Below are 17,697 nucleotides of genomic sequence, written 5' to 3'. Positions count from 1 at the left end.
AGCCGAGGCTATTCCATGCTGGCAAGCCAACCATGGTCCGTCACCGCATTGCCACCAGACATGGCTCATACCTCCCCGTGTCCTGTCACCTCCCCTTGGCCAGTAAACCAGACTGGTGTCTGGTCTGCCATGGCACCGGTTGTGGTCTCGTGGCGTAGCTGTTCTCCACTGCAGGTCCAAGCCGAGCCCTAAGGAGGTTTACGAAAACTTCTTGGTGCTGGCAACAGCCCTGTTCACGGCATCTCTTGATGGCGATGGGAGCAGTCACGGCCAACGCGGAGAAATTTTGGAAAACCGATGCAACTGTTGCTTTGGGAATTGAGGGAAGCTGGAAGGTGTGAAGTGGAAGGGCCAGGAGGGACAGCTGAGGTACGCTGCCCTTGCACGTGGGTTGTAAATAAACCCCTGCTCTTCAAAGAGAAACGTCTCTCGGCAGTGGACAGATGGGTTGTAAATTATTAATTGCTGCTGCTGAAGCCCTGTCTAAACCAGAAGAGAGTGCCATGTCCCTCTGTAGCAGTGGGCATGGAGGGCTTTCTGGCCCAGGCTGAAGGATGGTTTTGCTTAGATTTTAATTTGTTGCCCTGTAATCATTTATGGTTGGCCTTTGGGCAGGCTGGTGGTCCATGTAGAAAGTCAGAGGGGCTGAAAGCAGGTAGGAAGTGTCCATAAAGAAGAATAAAGTGCATTTGGAGGAAGCAAGGGACTGGCTAGTGTCGTGCTGGTATGGTGAGGACATGCCGCTTCTTCTACGTGTGTGCCTGGTAAGTGTTGGCAGGCTAATCTGGTCTTTACCAATTAAGTGTTTTCCAGGTAGTTACTTATTGCCATCATTCTCCCGCGGAGAACCCTTTATACTTCTTCCAGTTCTCACTGGGGTCTTAATTATGAGAGACCAGTGTCTGCCTTCCTGAGCATCCGCCTTTTCATACTCCTTTGTCCCATCTCCCATCCAGAGCCTCTTTGGTTGGGAATTTGTAATTCATCGTAGACAAAATATATTTGCTCTACCGTTGTACAGAAAACTTTCCACATCTTTACTCTTTCTTGTGGAAAGTTTCAGGGTGTGTGGGGAACTTTTAAAATGATTTATCCAGGATTTGGTTCATTACTATATGGTTAAACCCAGTTATCTAATTCTCTCTCTCAAGCTCTTAGTTTGGCCTGTTACCTTTTGCTTTCCTTTTGACGGCAGCAGCCACTGAGCATGTCATTTCTCTGCTCTCTTTCTTAAGGTGTTTTATTTTATTTGTTCGTTGGAGTAAGTCTTGCTGCCCACTTGAATGTGGGGAAGATGAAAACCCAAACACTTCCCCGTTAAATAAAACCCCAAGTGTATTTACTGCTTTGAGAAGATCCTTGCCGTTGCAGGGCTTTCCCTGAGGTTACGTGGTGTTTCGCAGGCAGAAGTGAACTTGCTCTGCATGTAATGAGAATCGGGTATTTATTTAATCTCGGGCTTTTTGCTCAGCAGCTTGGGTTCATCCAACTTCTCCTTCACTTGGAGCACAGGCAAAAATACATCCATCACTTCCCACAAAATACCATGTGAGTGAGCCCTTCAAAGGTTCGTGTCTGGGCTTGTTCTGAAAAATTAAGTTAGGATGATGACAGAAGTTTCCTTTAGAAGTTCCAGTGCAGGTGGACACCCTGGAAAATCTGCTCAGCTGATAAAAAGAAATATTGAGGGAAATGCTCGCCCCAAACCCCCTTGGTTTTGCCTTATGCCTGGGGCCATGGTAACTTCTGGGTGTCCAACAGCGCAGCAGCAACCCGTCCCTTGTCCCATCAGGCATCCAGTCCGCTCAGTGTGCCCATAAAGTCAACTGCTGTTGACTTTAGGGCAGAGCTGTAGGAAACTTTGTATTTTTTGCTTTAATCTCTTGTCCTGGGCCAGCTGCGTGGTGCCGGGACCCAGTTCATTCAGCTTGGGAATTAAGCTGAGCGCAACCGCATCCTTTCCTCTCCGTCGTCTTCCAGGGCAATTAGTCACAAGTCACTGGCTTGGTGCGGAGCAAGTGGCCCGCGAGGGTGGTGGCACGTGGGCACCGTGGACCCCGTGTTTTGGCGGGGGTGTGTGCAAGAGGGCAGGCGTAGGGGTGTGCATTCACCCTCAGCTCATCAGCACCCCTCTCCTGCTGCAGCTCAGCCTCCTTCTTGGCTCACTGAGCTTTCCTCTTCGAGCATCCCTATCCCCATGGCAAAGTTATCCAGCATGGTCCTGCCCTGCTTTTGCCTCTTGGACCTGTAAGTCCTTCTTTCACTAACTTCCTTCCCCTTGATGCCAAAAAGGGTCAATCTTTAAAAAAAAAACACCACACACATATATATATATAAAAAAATTTGGAAAGTAAATTCTAGAAGGTGCCGAGGAATTAATTGGGCAGAAATAAGGTGAGGGAAAAAAGGAAAATAAACCAAAATCGAGATGATGCATTGCTGAATGGGCGGGGGGAAGGCTTCCCTGCCCGCAGCTGCCCCACTGCACTGCACTTGATCGAGGGCTGGGGGCTGGGGAGGTGCATGGTCCTCCCCAGCTCTGTCTGGCGGGGGGGTGCCCCCGTGCCTGGGGTGCATGTGAGGGTGCATGGCAGGGGTCCCCCGTAGCCGGCGGTGAGCAAGGCTGTATTTTTGGTGGGGCTCTGGGGGACACCTCACACCTTTCGTTCTCTCTCTTCCTTTCTTCTTTATTTTTTTTTTTTTAATAAAGAAGAATGCAGGGGATGCCATTTCTGGGCTGGGAGGCGGTGGTCAGCGACACCGATAAAACACCCATGGGTCCCTTTGCTGCCCTCTCGCCAGCCCAAGTGCATTGGCACAAGGGCAGAGAGATTCTGGTGAGACTCAGCATAACCTCAGCCTGCTTTTGGCACTGGCAGCCAGGATGGTCGTGCTGGTGAGCAAGTCCTTGGGCTGCCACCCAAGTGACCTGGGTGGCTCCTCTTCTTCAGCACCTTCCTCTTCATTTTCTCCTCCTATTGCAGTAAAGCCAGGCTGCAGGGGTTTGTGGTTTTTGTTTTTTTTAATTTTTCACTTTTTCACCCCTCTCTCAAAAGTTTTCTCTCTCCTCTCTTCCCCGTCTTTCCCTTCTCTCTTCCCCAGGCTACGCACCGGTGACGGGGATGTGCCACCCGCTCCGCAGCTGCACCCTCAACCACGAAGACGGCTTCTCCTCGGCGTTCGTTGTCGCCCACGAGACTGGCCACGTGTAAGTCACGGGGACAGAGCTGGCTGTCCCCTTCGGCGGGGGGGACAAGCGCGGTGGTGCCCCTTTCTTCGCAAAAGAGACTTTCTGCTGGTGCGGGCCCATGGCATGCAATGGGCTGGCGTAAATCCCCTGGGAACCCGACTTTACACTGGCTTTTCCCACCAGGTTAGGCATGGAGCACGATGGCCAGGGCAACCGCTGCGCCGATGAGACCAGCATGGGGAGCATCATGGCACCGCTGGTCCAGGCTGCCTTCCACCGCTACCACTGGTCCCGCTGCAGCAAGCAGGAGCTCAACCGCTACATTCAGTAAGTCAATTTTAATGAAGAGGGGATGTTCTCCCTTCAGACGGCATGACTGCCTGCATTTTGTACCCAGCAGCTCCTGCGTGAAGCGAGCAGTGGACAGGTCCCCGTTGGGAATGCTTGTTTTGCCTGGAGTAGCAAAAACGGGTCCTTGGGAGGTTATTTTCCCTTTTTTCTTCTACTGACAGCTTTGGTTCCTTGCACAAGTCTGAATTGGTTTTGGGCTGCGGAGGCTGGAGGCAAATAGGAGCCTGATAAAAGCTGGAGATGTCAACAGAGCAATAGTATGCAGAAGCTCCATGCTGGTGGAGCCCAGATCCAGATCTCAAATATTTTTGTCGTTTGCTTTGGGCAGCCTGCGTGGTTTCCCCTTTAGGCTATAAAATATTCTGTGCCGCATAATAAAAAGGTGTAGAAACAGGCCAGCAGCTTTCTGTGCATCGGGGCCAAGAAGAGTAGCGGGAAAGCAGGTGGCAGTGGTGGCACCCACTAGCACCAAGGTGCTCCGCAGGCAGCGGAGGGATGCTTGTCTTTGGGTGACTCTGCACAGTTGGTCTTTGCTGGAAACAGGTTTTCCAGCGGCGGGTAGTTGGCATCAGCGCCAAGAGAATTCAGATTTCTCAATATCTGATTTTGGAGAGAGGGCTGGAGGTACGGGAAGGGGCGAAGGAGGGAAATCCTCCGTGTCTGACTCTGCTTTGCCTCTGCCTCGCACCTCTGCAGCTCCTACGACTGCCTCCTGGACGACCCCTTTGAGCACCAGTGGCCCACGTTACCCGAGCTGCCGGGCATTAACTACTCCATGGACGAGCAGTGCCGCTTCGACTTCGGGGTGGGCTACAAAACGTGCACGGCGGTGAGTAGGGGTTGCACGGCCTCGTTGCCCCCCCACCCCGAGATGCCCAGCTGGGCTCTGCGGGGGCGAGGAGGGGTGCCCTCAGCCCGCTGGGACTCCCCGCTGCCGTCCCAGCCCAGCTCCTCTGTGCTCCCCAGTTCCGCACCTTCGATCCCTGCAAGCAGCTGTGGTGCAGCCACCCGGACAACCCTTACTTCTGCAAAACCAAGAAGGGGCCACCCTTGGATGGGACCGAGTGCTCTCCGGGCAAGGTAGGGGCTGGTCCTGCTTGCCCCCTCCTCGGGAGGGGACAGGGACACCCTCGAGGGCAGCAGTCGGTGGGTGCCCCGGTTTTTGGCTGGCATTACTCCTTCTTTTCCCCAGTTTGTGCTCAGATGAGGACTTTGTTTTTCTTCTGATCTGCCTGCTTCTGCGGGGAAGCGGGACTCGTTTTGTCACCTGGCAAAAGAGCGATGACATCATTGCACATCCAACCTCATGATGTCATCAGGCTTTTACTTTAGGCTCTCTTAGCATGCCCGTTAGCACAGTATGAAAGCATGGATACGTTGGAAAAGCTGCTGGCCCGTGTAGGTTTTGGGTGGTTCTTTACCGGAGAACGGTTGGGTGTAAAGCATCCAACAACTTTTGATGAGTTTCTGTATAAATCCCAGCAATCTCGCTGAAAATGCAGCCTCCTTGGGTGCTTGAATGACGGTTTGCCAGAAGCTTCCAAAATGAGGCTTTCTGAAACGTGTACAGATGTGTTACACATGATGCTGGCACGTGGCTCCAGGGGACTGCAACATCTGGGCTGGGGACATCCACGGGCTGGTCAGTGTTTTGCCCCTTCAGGGACCTTCCCCGCGTCTGTCACGTTGGCCACCGAAGGCACCGTTGGCTTTTCGCTAGGGCTGGAGTTAAACCCAGCTTCACGCCAGACATATACATGCGCGGGAAGCTCTGGATTTCATTTACCAAAATGCCCAGCAGCTTACTGCTCTGCTCTATGCGAAAGCTGGGGTTCATCCCCACTGTGCCAGCAAGGAGACATCCCCAGGGCTGGTCCAGTCCTGGACCCAGGCGTAATTCAGTGCCTGCCCGAGGATGTGCATGGGTAGAGAGAGGCAGCTTGGCTGGAGAGAGAAGACCAGTCCAGGAACTCAAAAATACAGTGTTATGGAAAGAAAACCAAAGGGATTTGTTTCGCAGAGGGATCTTTGCATGTGCCAGCCTTGTGCCTTCAGTAGCCTTTTGCACGGGTTTGTCCTTCCACATCCTGATCTCTCCGTGTCTGCAGCCGTGCAGCTTGTGTATCGTGTCTGGAGCAAATCACACCTCCTCTGTTGCCCGCTCTTCCAGCTATGATTTATAAAACCAAAACACTTGCGAACAAGTAAACCCTGGAGAAAACCGTGACAACGTAACCCAGCTGCCAGCTTCCCAGCTGATGTAAATCACCACTGTGCAGGCTCTTCTATACCAGATTCAAGCACAGATGTGTCAGGAACCTGCCCTGCTTATCCCTGCTCCTCTGCTGCATTTTCTGCTGCAAGTCCCGTCCCTGGAGCTGTGCTGGGCTCTTGGAGTGAAGCCACGGGCTGCTCGTACTCCTTAGTCGGTCCTGAAATGATGCATCTTGCTCGTCCCCAGGCTCGCATGCCCGGGGGCCCGCTCCTAGTCCTGCTTCCAATGGGAGGGACGTGCCCGAGGGTATGATGAAGGGCACCTTCCTCCCGTGCTTTCCAAACCGCGAGCCATTTTTTTAGCGCTGTGGGTGCAGGAGGGCTCTCTTTAGTGGTGCCGAGCGCTTTGGAAGAGGCAGGCGTGGAGCTCGCCCTTCTTTCTCCTCCCTTCCAGTGGTGCTTCAAGGGTCACTGCATCTGGAAGACGTCGGAGCAGCCTTACAGCCAGGACGGCGGCTGGAGCTCCTGGTCCAAGTTCGGCTCGTGCTCCAGGACCTGCGGGGGAGGCGTGCGCTCGCGCAGCCGGAGCTGCGACAACCCGCCGTACGTCTGGCCTTCACCTCCTTCCCTCCCTTTTAACAGGGGGTAAAACTGGAAGTGGCCGGGAGCCAGAAGTTCCTCGCTCTTCCCCTTGCGTGCTCGGTCGGCAGGGATGGGGACATCTGCTCCTGCGTGAGCTGTGCCACGCGTCCGGGTGCTGAGCTGCGTTGCGTTTCGACAGCATCCCCCTCCTCCCCGATGCTCTTTTAACCCACCCGTTTTATCTTCCAGCCCGGCGTATGGCGGGCGCCACTGCCCGGGAGCCACCTACGAGTACCAAGTGTGCAACGCTGAGGAGTGCCCGGGGCCCTACCAGGATTTCCGTGCCCAGCAGTGCTCCAAGCGCAACTCCTACTACACCCACCAGAACAGCAAGCACGCCTGGCTTCCCTACGAGCATCACGACGGTGAGTGGCGGCGGGTCCTAGCAAAGGAGCAGGAGCCCCGTTGCCTTCTCTCCCAAGAGGAGTGCGCGCCGGTGGCCGTCACCATGGGATGGAGACTGTGCCAGCTGCACAGAGGTTGTTGGGTTGTGGAAAGCTCCTGAGCTGGAAACGAGAGTGCAATAAGCCAGCCTCAAGCAGCCAGGTCTTTAAAAATCAATCTCTTGTGCTTGCCTTCAGGTGTCACGTAGAGAAACCCAGACGTTGCTCTGGTTCCTGTTGTCTCAAAGCGCGGCAGAGGTGGGCTGAGAAGATCAGCCTGTGTTGAAACCTCTCCCTGCTCCTCCTGCGCTAGCAAGAGGAGAGCCCCTTGTAATGGTAGCCAGAGATTAATCTGTTTGCGCTGCTTTAAAAGTTTTATCTCTGCTTTCCGTGTGCCAAAGCACGCAGAGGTCTTGTTTTCCTTGGAGACGGTGGGGTGATGGTGCTGCCTCCTCGCTCCCGGAGCTGCAGTGGGGAGCATGCCAGTCCGGGCTGGGATGGGAGCCAGGTCCGCCTGCCTGGCTTGGTATTCCTCGTGCACGCAGCTAAGCGTCTTGCATTGCAGTGTCACGTAGCGTGTCCCGTCCAGTTGCCTTCTCTTAATTTCCCGAGTGTGCTGGGCAAAAGCACAGGCTCTTGAGCAGCAAACGGACGCGGCAAAATAAGGCACGTGAATAGCCTGGGCTTTGGAAGTCTGGCTGTGCTTAGGGGTGCAAGCTGAGATGGATCTTCAATCACCCTAACGTATTTCCACAAACCCTTTCTCCCCCCCTGCCCTTTTTCCCCTTTACTTTTTATTTTGCCGCAGATGCTCAGAAGTGTGAGCTGATCTGCCGGTCCGAGGGAACGGGGGACGTGGTGTTCATGAATCAGGTTGTTCACGACGGTACCCGGTGCAGCTACCGAGACCCCTACAGCATCTGCGTCCGGGGCGAGTGCGTGGTGAGGAGCTGACGGCTGCTGCGCAACTGTCCCTGTCCTTTGCCTGTCCAGGAGAGAGCTCATGCATCCCCTTGACCCACTGCCCCTTGGGGACGCATGTTTTAGCCCGGGGACCGACCCTGTGTGCAGCAAAGGGGATGGCGGACCAATGGGATGGGCTGCAGGGTTGTAACCCCGTGCTTGTCTTCTCTTCCCCACGGGTGACAGCACGTCGGCTGTGACAAGGAGGTCGGCTCCCTGAAGCAGGACGACAAGTGCGGGGTCTGCGGGGGGGACAACTCCCACTGCCGGACGGTGAAGGGCACACTGGCCAAGACCCCCAAGCAGCCGGGTGAGCGGGCTGGATGGGTTCGGGAGCGGATTCGGTCAGGGTCAGCTGGATTCACGTATGGGTACGAGCGAGTACGTGTCTGGTTGGAGCAAACCTGCTCTTTCTCTTCCCTCCATCCTTCCTCCCTCCCTTTCAGCAGGTGTTTTGAAGATGTTTGAGATTCCAGCCGGGGCGAGGCATCTTCAGATAGAAGAGATGGAGCCGGCATCCCACAGCATCGGTGAGTATGCTATAATTCACCTCTCCCTTCACGCGCTACCTCTTTCTCAGCCCTATTGTGACAATTCCCACCCAAAGGCTCTTATTTGGGTCATTCCAGTCCTTCAAAGGCAATTACCAGAGGAAATGACGTTGAAATACCTCCTTTCTCCTCCAGCTGTTAAGAATCAAGCCACAGGTAACTTCATCCTTAACGCCAAGGGCAAAGAAGCCAAAAGCCAAGTGTTCATTGAGATGGGCTTGGAGTGGGAATACACCATTGAACATGGCAAGGAGAGCCTGAAAACCAGTGGTCCTCTGCATGAGGCCATCAGCGTTTTGGTAAGCCTGGCTGACACATCCTCTGGGGATGTTGGGGATAACCATCACCCAGCGGTACAGAGAGGGCAGGTGGAGTGAGATGGGATGTAAGAGGTGGTGGAAGGACTTTGGTGGAGAAAGAATGTAGGGCATGGCATTAAAACCAGGGGAGTGAGCTAGCCAAAAGCAAGGGGCAATGAGCTGCGTGCAAGAACGGCATAAGGATGCCTTGCTCAGGTGCTTGCCTTTGAGTCCAACTGTATTTTGCTCTGTGCAGCAATTGCTTATGACTCCACGTCTCATTTTAGTTATACTGGTATTTGGGGGAGTTAGGGATTGGGTTCCCTGTGAAGGGTAGGTTTGCACTCGCGTCCATCCCCGTGGCCGGCGCTGGCTTTGGGCGTAGGCTGTGGTCCTGCAGGTCAGAGGAGAGGCCAGGGGCACGCGACCCAAGGCTGGAGTTAGGATGTTTGGGCAGCGTTTTTCTCCACAACTGGAGAGGTACGTTCCTGAAGGGTAGACTGTGTTCAGAGCCCACCTACTCATAGAATCATTTAGATTGGAGAAGACCTTCAAGATCATCAAGTCCAACCATCAACCATGCCCACTAAACCATGTTCTGAAGTGCCTTGTCTACACACTTTTTGAATACTTCCAGGGATGGTGACTCAACCACTTCCCTGGACAGCCTGTTCCAAAGTCTGGCAACCCTTTCAGTAAAGAAATTTTTCCTAATATCCAACCTAAACCTCCCCTGCCACAACTTGAGGCCATTTTCTCTTGTCCTATCACTTGTTACTTGGGAGAAGAGACCAGCACCCACCTCACTACAACCTCCTTTCAGGTAGTTGTAGAGAGCGATAAGGTCTCCCCTCAGCCTCCTTTTCTCCAGGCTAAACAACCCCAGTTCCCTCAGCTGCTCCTCATAAGACTTGTGCTCCAGGTCCTTCACCAACCTGGTTGCCCTTCTCTGGACACGCTCCAGCAACTCCATGTCTTTCCTGCAGTGAGGGGCCCAAAACTGAACACAGGACTCGAGGTACGGCCTCACCAGTGCCCAGTACAGGGGGACAATCACTTCCCTGCTCCTGCTGGCCACATGACTTCTGATACAGGCCAGGATGCCGTTGGCCACCTTGGCCACCTGGGCACACTGCCGGCTCTTATTCAGCCGGCTGTCAACCAGCACGTCCAGGTCTTTTTCTGCCGGGCAGCTTTCCAGCCACTCTTCCCCAAGCCTGTAGCGCTGCATCGGGTTGTGACCGAAGTGCAGGACCCAGCACTCAGCCTTGTTGAACCTCATACAGCTGGCCTCAGCCCATCGACCCAGCCTGTCCAGATCCCTCTATAGAGCCTTCCTACCCTCAAGCAGGTCAACCCTCCCTCCCAATTTGGTGTAATCATGTTGGAGGTAGTAACGAGGTTTGTTTCTCCTGCTCTTGTGTTCCGTACCATATGGCCATTGTTCACTTCTTTTTTTTTTCTTTGATGGCCTCGTCTTCCCTTCCCTCTCCCATGGCATCACTCCTTCCTCTCCTTCCCCCTCTCCGATCGTCCTCTCTCTGCCTGCAGGTCATCCCTCAGGAGGAGGAGGCGAGGAGCAGCCTGATGTACCGGTACATCATCCATGAAGACCTGCTGCCCATGATCGGAAACAACAACGTCCTGCTTGAGGAGATGGATTCCTACGAGTGGGCCCTCAAGAGCTGGTCTCAGTGCTCCAAGGCGTGCGGAGGAGGTAGTTTTCCCTTCATAGCAGCCTACAGCGCGTGTTTGGGAGGACACTTGGGTATGTTGGGCAGCGCGTGAGCCCTTTGGGGCATCTCTGGCTTGGAAACACTCAGATGCTGTTTTAAAGCGTTTCTCCCTAAGATCACACATTGCAAGGCTTTAGACCTAGACCTGGTACTGCTCGGAGGCCTGGCTTTCTTCTCCATGCCCATACCCATGTTCTTTGCACCTCTGTAATTTGAGGAATCTACCACATGGGAACATGAGTGTTAAGAACCATTATTGCAGAGCAGTTTAGGTGAGCATTTTAGCCAGTTTTTTATGAAAACAGGCTTTATGTGATCATGTGTGCATACCTTTGTCTATCCATGTAGCTGCGATGACTTTTGAATTCCTCGGCTGTTTTTAGCAGGATTTGAGCCAAGGAGTAGCAATCTTGCAGATGACTGGTGGTGGCAGGGGGTGGACCAGAGTCCTCCAGAGGTCACTTCCAACCTCCCTGACCCTCAAATAATGGAGAAGACCTCGCGCTTCCACCTTGTGCTGGCCAGCTCATGGCTGGAAGACTTTTGGGACTTGCAGAGCTGGAAAGCGAGCTCTCGCTGGCTCCCCAGACCTTGCTGCAGCCTGGCTCCCAGCAAGGCGGCAGGCAGCTCATGGTTAAGGCTGGCGTAGCCCCGGTCTGGTCTGCTCCCAAGCAAACGCAGCTTATTTGGCAAATTAGAGCAGTGCTTTGGCTGGGCTTGGAATGTGCTGCTTCCCCTCCCCCCCCCCATCTGGAGCAATAAAGCTGAATTTTTAGCTTGCAAAATGCTCATGGGGCTGGGGTGTCTGTCTCCACCAAGAAACTCTGATGTTTTGACCTGGGTTTTGGGGAGAGCAGCTTGGGGGAGGGAGGTGGTGGGGGAAGGCTGAGTCTGCTTCACCCCTCTCTGTGTGTGCACCCCACGGCGGGCTGGGTGACCCCAGGAGCCTGGGGGGTCTGGCACCCACACGAGCATCTTCTGCAAGCCTGGGCGAAGCACCGCTTGGGTCCCACCTGAGCGGTGACATCCGAGAGCACGCATCCCAGCGGGGATGCAGGAGGGGACTGGGCAGGGAGCCGGTGGGACCCCCGCACCCATTGCCTCACCACCCATGCTCTGCCCCTCCCAGGCATCCAGTACACCAAGTACGGCTGCCGGCGGAAAAGCGACAACCGAATGGTGCATAGAAACTTCTGCGACAACGGCAAGAAGCCGAAGCCGATCCGGCGGCGTTGTAACCTCCAGGAGTGCTCCCAGCCAGCGTAAGTCCTCCCCGGCCGTCCCGAGGTGCTCCCATCCCCTCTATGGGGGGGATGCCGACCGCTTCCCAGGTCAGGCATCCCCTCTTAACGCCTTCGCCGTGTCCGTCTTTCCAACCCCTGGCAGCTGGGTGGCCGAGGAATGGGGTGCCTGCAGCAGGTCCTGCGGCAAGCTGGGGGTGCAGGCGCGGGCGGTGCAGTGCGTGCAGCGCTTGCAGGATGGCACCAACCGAACCCTGCACACCAAATACTGCACCGGCCAGCGGCCCGAGACGCGCCGGCCCTGCAGCCGCCTGCCCTGTCCCGCACAGTGGAGGACGGGTGCTTGGTCGGAGGTGAGCTGGTGAAGGGGGAGGAAGCCCCCCCGAGCGCACGGTGGGGTCGGGAGGAGGGGTATAGGAGCTGGGTGTGATGGCCAGGTGCTTATAGAGCAGGCTGGTCTCATAGGGATGGAGATAAAGGTACAAGAGCTGGTGATTTTTTCACCAAAGTTTGTGGGGAAACTCAAAATTAGACAGGGGATATAGCATCCCTGTGCGCCCCAGCGGAGAACGTTTGGGGTTTGCTGGAGGGGGGGGGAAAGCCCTTATTAGAAAGCAGTAGTCAGCTGAGGAGTCGTTATTTGCCAATAAATACTCCTCTGGGGTGGCTATTGGGGCATGCCAGCTCCCCCCACTCCATCCCTGACTGTCTGTCTGTCTGTCTGTCTGGGCGCAGTGCTCGGCGAGCTGCGGGGAAGGCGTCCAGCAGCGGCAGGTGGTATGCAAAGGCAGCGAGAGTGGTGGGCGCTGCGAGGGGGACAAGCCAGAGGCCGTCCAGGGTTGCCACGTGGCCCTCTGTCCGGGTGAGAGGAGGAGGAGGAGGTGCGAGGAGGAGGGGTGGGGGGGCACGCACCGGTGGGGACCAACCTTCATGCATGCCTCCAGCCCACCTTGGCTTCAGGGGGATGCCAGCAAAGAAGATCGGGTTGAAAGTCCCTGATGGTGCTGGCAGAGAAAGGGTTAAACGCCAGCCCAAATATTGCACTTTTCTGTTCTTGGCCCTGATATTTGCTGTAGATGGTTTTGGGTTTTCTGGCAGCTTGGGTACGATGGAGATGGGCACCTTGGAGTTTATCTTGGGGTTTTTTGGGTGGCTTAAGCGCTGGGTCAACTGGGTGCTCCCCAAGGGGCCTCATTTTGAAGGAGATCCCTTAAAACAAACAAAAAACCCCACCAAAACCCCTCCTAAGGTATTTCAAGTGCCCCCAACTTCCCGTGGCGCCTGGGCATCATGGTGCTCTCTCCGCAGGAAACCTCTCCGGCATCACTGCCAGCGCCGACGCCGACGACCACAGCACACCCAAAGGGCAGCGGGTGCCCCAGGACGGGGCCAAAAACCCTGTTAGCAAGATCTCCTCCAGTAAGTGGCCCTGCTTGGGTAAGGGTGATGCTTCCCAGGAGAACAGGAGAACCCTCCCGAGGGCTTCTGCAGCTCCTCGTGGGAAATGGAGGCGGGTCGGAGGGAGGACGCACATCCAGCAGTGGTTTTGGGGAGTTTTGTCCTCTGTTGCTGCATCCCTGCTTGCAAAGCCTGCCGCTCGGTTGCCATCTCGTGGAGTCTGGGATCTTGCAGTTTCCACTGCCTTTGGCTGGGCACCGCGTCTCACTCCCTTTTTCTCCTGGATTTTATGCCCTTTCCTTTTTACCTCGAACTTTTTTCAGTCTCCCATGTTTACCCGAGCAGGGAGATGGCTTCTGGCTTTTGGCCCTTGCTCCAAGCAGGGGATTGCTTAGAGCGTTTCAAAGCTGGGGCGAGATGCATCACGATCTGGTTTAAAGTGCTGGTTTGGAGCATTCCTTGCTCTCTGTTTTTCCTCCCGTGCACAGAAACCTCGAGCGCTTTGGCTTCGTTTTCCAGCTCCTTCACCCCGCCTTCCTATACAAGCATTGCCAAAATTGCCGCCTCGGGGCAGAGAGCAATTATGGGTTTGGCAGCATCCTGCAACGGGGGCACCTCGTTGCCTTTGGGACCACCAGCAAGGTGCAGGGGTGGGAGCCTAACGCCGTCGTCATCTTGCGCGCTGTCTGACGCTGCTCTGTCCCTCTGCAGGGGAGCCTTGCCTTGGGGACAAGTCCATCTTCTGCCAGATGGAGGTCCTGGCTCGCTACTGCTCCATCCCCGGCTACAACAAGCTCTGCTGCGAATCCTGCGGCAAGAAAGCCTCCTCCACCACCGGCTCGCCCCCGGCCACCGGCCCCAGCGCTCCCCCAGGAACCGCAGCTCCCAGCCCCGCTCCGCCGCTCTCCCCCAACCCCACCGTCCCTGCACGGGGGGGACCCGCTGGGGACCCCACGCCGGTATCTCGGGCCAGGCTGGTTGCCGGTGGAGGAGGGAAGCCCGGCAGCGGTGCTTTCCCTGGGGGGCTGCCAGCCCTGAGGGAGCCGGGCAGGGGCCAGGCAGCCAGGTAACCCGCTCGGGACCACCTCGCCGCGGGGCAGGGGAAGCCTTTCACCTCCCTCCCTTCCTCCCTTTCCTCCTCCTCCTCCCACTCTTTTTCCTCTCCTCTCCGCTTCCAGTGATGGTTTTCATGGGTGGCACTGCCAGGTTTGGAAATGACCTGGCTCACCCAGAAATTCCCGGGAAAACCACTTTTTTTCTCATGATCTCCCCCGCCCTCCCAGCTGTGGCGTGGGGTTTTTTTTGACAGCGCCACAGAAAAAAAGGTGAAAAGGAGCAAAAAAAAAAGCGACAGCAGCTTGGCTGCGGGTCGACGGGCTGCTTTCTCCCAAGGTGCTAAAAAAAGATTTGGGGGGGGGGCTTTAATGTTGTTTTTTCCTTCCCCATGCCCCCAAGATGTGCTGGAGAGGAGGGTCCTGGCTCGGGGTTCAGCCCCAGTGCTCGGAGCTTGGGAGTAGCAATGGGAGGGTGCTGCAAATTTGAGGGGACAAGCAACTGGAGGGAGGTGGTGAGGTGGGGAGGGGGAAATGTCAGGAAATGCCCAAACTGCTGCCCTGGGCTGTCTCTGTTGGGGTAGAGGGTTTGGGAAGCATGTCTGGGGGAAGGATGGAGCGTGAAAACCAATAGACCAGCTTCTGTCCTGCATTGCAGGACAGGCAGGAGATGTTCCAGGCAACTTTAACGTGAGCAATAAGAACAAGGTCAAAGACCAAAAATACATGTAAAAAATGCCCGTCACCTGGCGGTGACTTTTTAGCCAATACTGCCCTTGGCCAGCCTTGAGCTGATACTGATGCGCAGCCTCCCCAGGACCACCAGCCTCATCCCTGCACCCTTGTACCCAGTGCCTGTGGGGCATCAACTCCTTTCAGAGGGAAATGGGGATGACTGGGAAGCCAGGAATGGATTTTAGGGGCAGTTACAAAGAAAGGAGAGAGGAAGATGAATCTGCGTCCTTTTTGTCACTTGGGAGGGGCTGAAAGGGAGATGATTAACGCCGTTAAAAAATATTGTGCCAAGTACTAAACGTATGCACAGCACTTTAGGAGCCTAGGGCTGCGTGCAGCTTGCTTGGTGTCAGGCCAGCTCTGGGCTCAGGGTCTGCCTGGAGGCGTTACAGTCCTCAAAACCTCCCCAGAGCGGGGTCAGGCAACCTGCTGTGTCCCCAAGGGGTATCCCTGAGGGGTGTCCCCGAGGGGGCTGCCGCGGTTTCGGTGCTTAGGGGTGTGCAGCCTCCCAGCTGAGGGCATCCAGCACCTCCAGGTGCAGTGGCAGAGGAAGGTGGGCTTCCCTGCGGGATGAACGCTGGTAGGGAGGAGGTTTTGGGGGACAGAGAGGTGGAGTCCGAGGAAGGCAAGGCTTGGCAGGTAGACCAGTTTGGCATCGCAAAGCAGGATCTCTTGGGAGCACGTGCATGGTGTGGGTGCATCCGCTGGCCCTGATGGTGCCGCTTCCCTGGCCGTCCGATGAGCAGGACGGGGCATCTCGAGGGGCACTGTTTGGTAAGCTCTTCAGGTGTCCAGGGCTTGCTGGCGAGGCAGCCAGGGGTGCTCGGCACGTTGGTTTTAGGGCACGCTGCTGTTCGATGCTGGTGCTTTCAGTGCCGGGGCAGAGCGCTGCATCGGTAGCGCTTGTGTGGCTGCAAGAAACTTGAGGTCGGGGCATCTCGGAGGAGCTCACGTCAGTGTGCGAGCTCCCCTCAGCCTTTGCTGGTCCAGCGTGGATTGCAGCAGGGGAGAGATTGAGGTACACGCTTGAATTGAACCGAATGGAGACCCCTGTGCATTCCTGATGTTTTAAGCATTGGACTCCCTCTGCAATGCTCCCCTGGAGCTACCCAACAGTACAGAAAGGGCTGAAGAGATGTTAAGAGGGCAGCTTGTGCACCCTCCTGCCCCTGGATCGCCTTCAAGTCAAGGCTGGACGAGGAGCATTTATGGAACTACTCTTAAAAGCACCTGGGGCTGGAGGTCCCCTGCCCTTTGGCATTAAGTGGGCTTCACGAAAGACGGAACAAAGCCACACGTCTGTCTGAGCCAAGCAACCAGCACACCTCGTGGGAGCAGACAGACAGAGGGATGCCTATGAAACGCTGCGGCGGGGTGCCCAGGTCCGAGGCGTTGCAGGTATCGGTACCCACAGGATCGACGAGACACTCTGGATGTACCAGGGTGGGATTCATCCCTCGGACTGCTGACACTGCCGCCGTGCCCCTTGCCAGCCTGTCCACCAGTACCGCCCTCCGCGGGAGTGCCAGCATTTATTTATTGTGCCAAAGATAACGCTTTGTTTACTCTTCAAGGAGCATCTTTCCCCTGCGGCGCGGTGCAGGGTGTGCCGCAGCCTTCTCCTGCTGCTGGGACAGCCCTTGGCTGGCTCAGGGCAGGACTGAGCTTGCTTTGCCTTTCCCTGCCCCAAGCAAGTTTTTTCTCCAGCGTTCAGCCCCCTGCCCTGTAGCCTTGGAGGCATTGAATAAAAACAAAGCCTCCCCCCCACATCAAAAATGGGCTGTAATGTCTCCAGGGCGCAGTCGATGCGCGTGCATGCATGCGTGCTTGCTCCTTCCTCCCAAATTCTCGTCGGCACCCCTCCTTTCAGTGCTGTCCTGGGTGGGCGTTAGTGCTTTATTGCATTAGGAATATTTGCGGTGGTTCCTTGCTATACCTCGGAGGAGAGCGGTGGCTCAGGACTGGCCCAGTCCCCTCGCACCCCACAGCCGGGGTGCCCGGGGGGGGCTTCGGGGCAAGGGGGCTGCGCTGCAGGTGCTAACCCCCGCCTATAGCCAAGAGAGGTGGGCGAGATTTAAAGCAAGGTGCAATTAAACCCCCCCTCTCCTTTGCCACATGTGGGTGCTCTGGGGCGGTGATGCTGCAGGGTTGGGACCCAGCACTGGGTATTTATTCCAGGCGAGCGCAAGAAGCGCCTAGGGCGGGCTGAGGTTGGGCGGCTTCTCGCCGTATGGATGCCACGGTGCGTGGAAAGCTGCGGCGTGGGGATGGAACGCTGCGACAGCCCAGTTCCCAGCAGGGATTTGGCCCTGTCTTTGGGAGGAGGGGGTGCGTCTGGTTCCCCCCCCATCCTCCTGAGCCGGGCAGACGCACCAAGTCATTCCTGTGATGTAACCTTGTTCAGTGTTACAATGATGTATAAAGTTTTGTACATACGAGATTCAGAGCTTTTTAACTTTTAATATTTATTAATTTTGTTGGGTTCTCTTTTTTTTTTTTGAACTCTAACATAATGTAAAAAAATTAAATAAATCCACATCAAAACCTCTTTCTGTTGATTTATTTGGGGGATGGGTGTGTGAGGGGGGGGGGAATACGATTGTGACCTGTGTGTGGTTGTTGAAAGAAGTGGATTTCACACAGTGAGCCACCACGTCTTTATTTTATTTCAACTCAGCCACTCCTCTCTATCAGCCAGAGTTTCACATAGCTGTTTTGAGATGATTTTATTTTTTTTTTCCTTTTAAATAAGACAAAGACCCAGTGAAACCCACGGATGTCTAAATTACAAGCACCCTGTGATGGCTGTAATACCATTTCATGACACCCAGCTGTTTGGCTTCGCTCTCGCAAGGCTTATTTCTAGCTGCGGTCGGCAACAGCTTTCTGGCACAACGTGCTCGTTCCCAGGGTGCAGGATAATGTCGGGATCACCGGCCCGG

General features: G+C 55.5%; 1 protein-coding gene across 4 annotated transcripts in view; it reads left to right on the top strand.

Moving 5' to 3' along the window:
• The window catches only part of ADAMTS14 (ADAM metallopeptidase with thrombospondin type 1 motif 14), a 38,972-nt gene extending 21,475 nt beyond the window's left edge, over positions 1-17,497 (top strand). For 2 of the 4 annotated variants that reach the window (XM_069795838.1, XM_069795836.1), the window contains exons 7-22: positions 3,103-3,208; positions 3,374-3,517; positions 4,238-4,370; positions 4,508-4,621; positions 6,210-6,358; positions 6,587-6,762; positions 7,589-7,722; positions 7,930-8,053; positions 8,190-8,273; positions 8,430-8,593; positions 10,145-10,310; positions 11,459-11,591; positions 11,716-11,923; positions 12,306-12,432; positions 12,879-12,989; positions 13,680-17,497. In XM_069795838.1, coding sequence (XP_069651939.1) covers positions 3,103-3,208; positions 3,374-3,517; positions 4,238-4,370; positions 4,508-4,621; positions 6,210-6,358; positions 6,587-6,762; positions 7,589-7,722; positions 7,930-8,053; positions 8,190-8,273; positions 8,430-8,593; positions 10,145-10,310; positions 11,459-11,591; positions 11,716-11,923; positions 12,306-12,432; positions 12,879-12,989; positions 13,680-14,038 — 2,432 coding nt within the window. In that variant the 3' untranslated portion in view covers positions 14,039-17,497. The remainder of the gene's footprint in view (positions 1-3,102; positions 3,209-3,373; positions 3,518-4,237; positions 4,371-4,507; positions 4,622-6,209; positions 6,359-6,586; positions 6,763-7,588; positions 7,723-7,929; positions 8,054-8,189; positions 8,274-8,429; positions 8,594-10,144; positions 10,311-11,458; positions 11,592-11,715; positions 11,924-12,305; positions 12,433-12,878; positions 12,990-13,679) is intronic. The other 2 variants (XM_069795837.1, XM_069795835.1) reach the window with 1 other exon arrangement.
• The last annotated feature ends 200 nt before the right edge of the window (positions 17,498-17,697 follow it).

The sequence above is a fragment of the Haliaeetus albicilla genome, chromosome 11 (genome assembly GCF_947461875.1).
Source record: "Haliaeetus albicilla chromosome 11, bHalAlb1.1, whole genome shotgun sequence".
In the NCBI taxonomy this organism is placed as follows: domain Eukaryota; kingdom Metazoa; phylum Chordata; class Aves; order Accipitriformes; family Accipitridae; genus Haliaeetus; species Haliaeetus albicilla.
The sequence above is the reverse complement of the archived record's forward strand: the minus strand, read 5'-3'. Positions and strand labels throughout refer to the sequence as shown.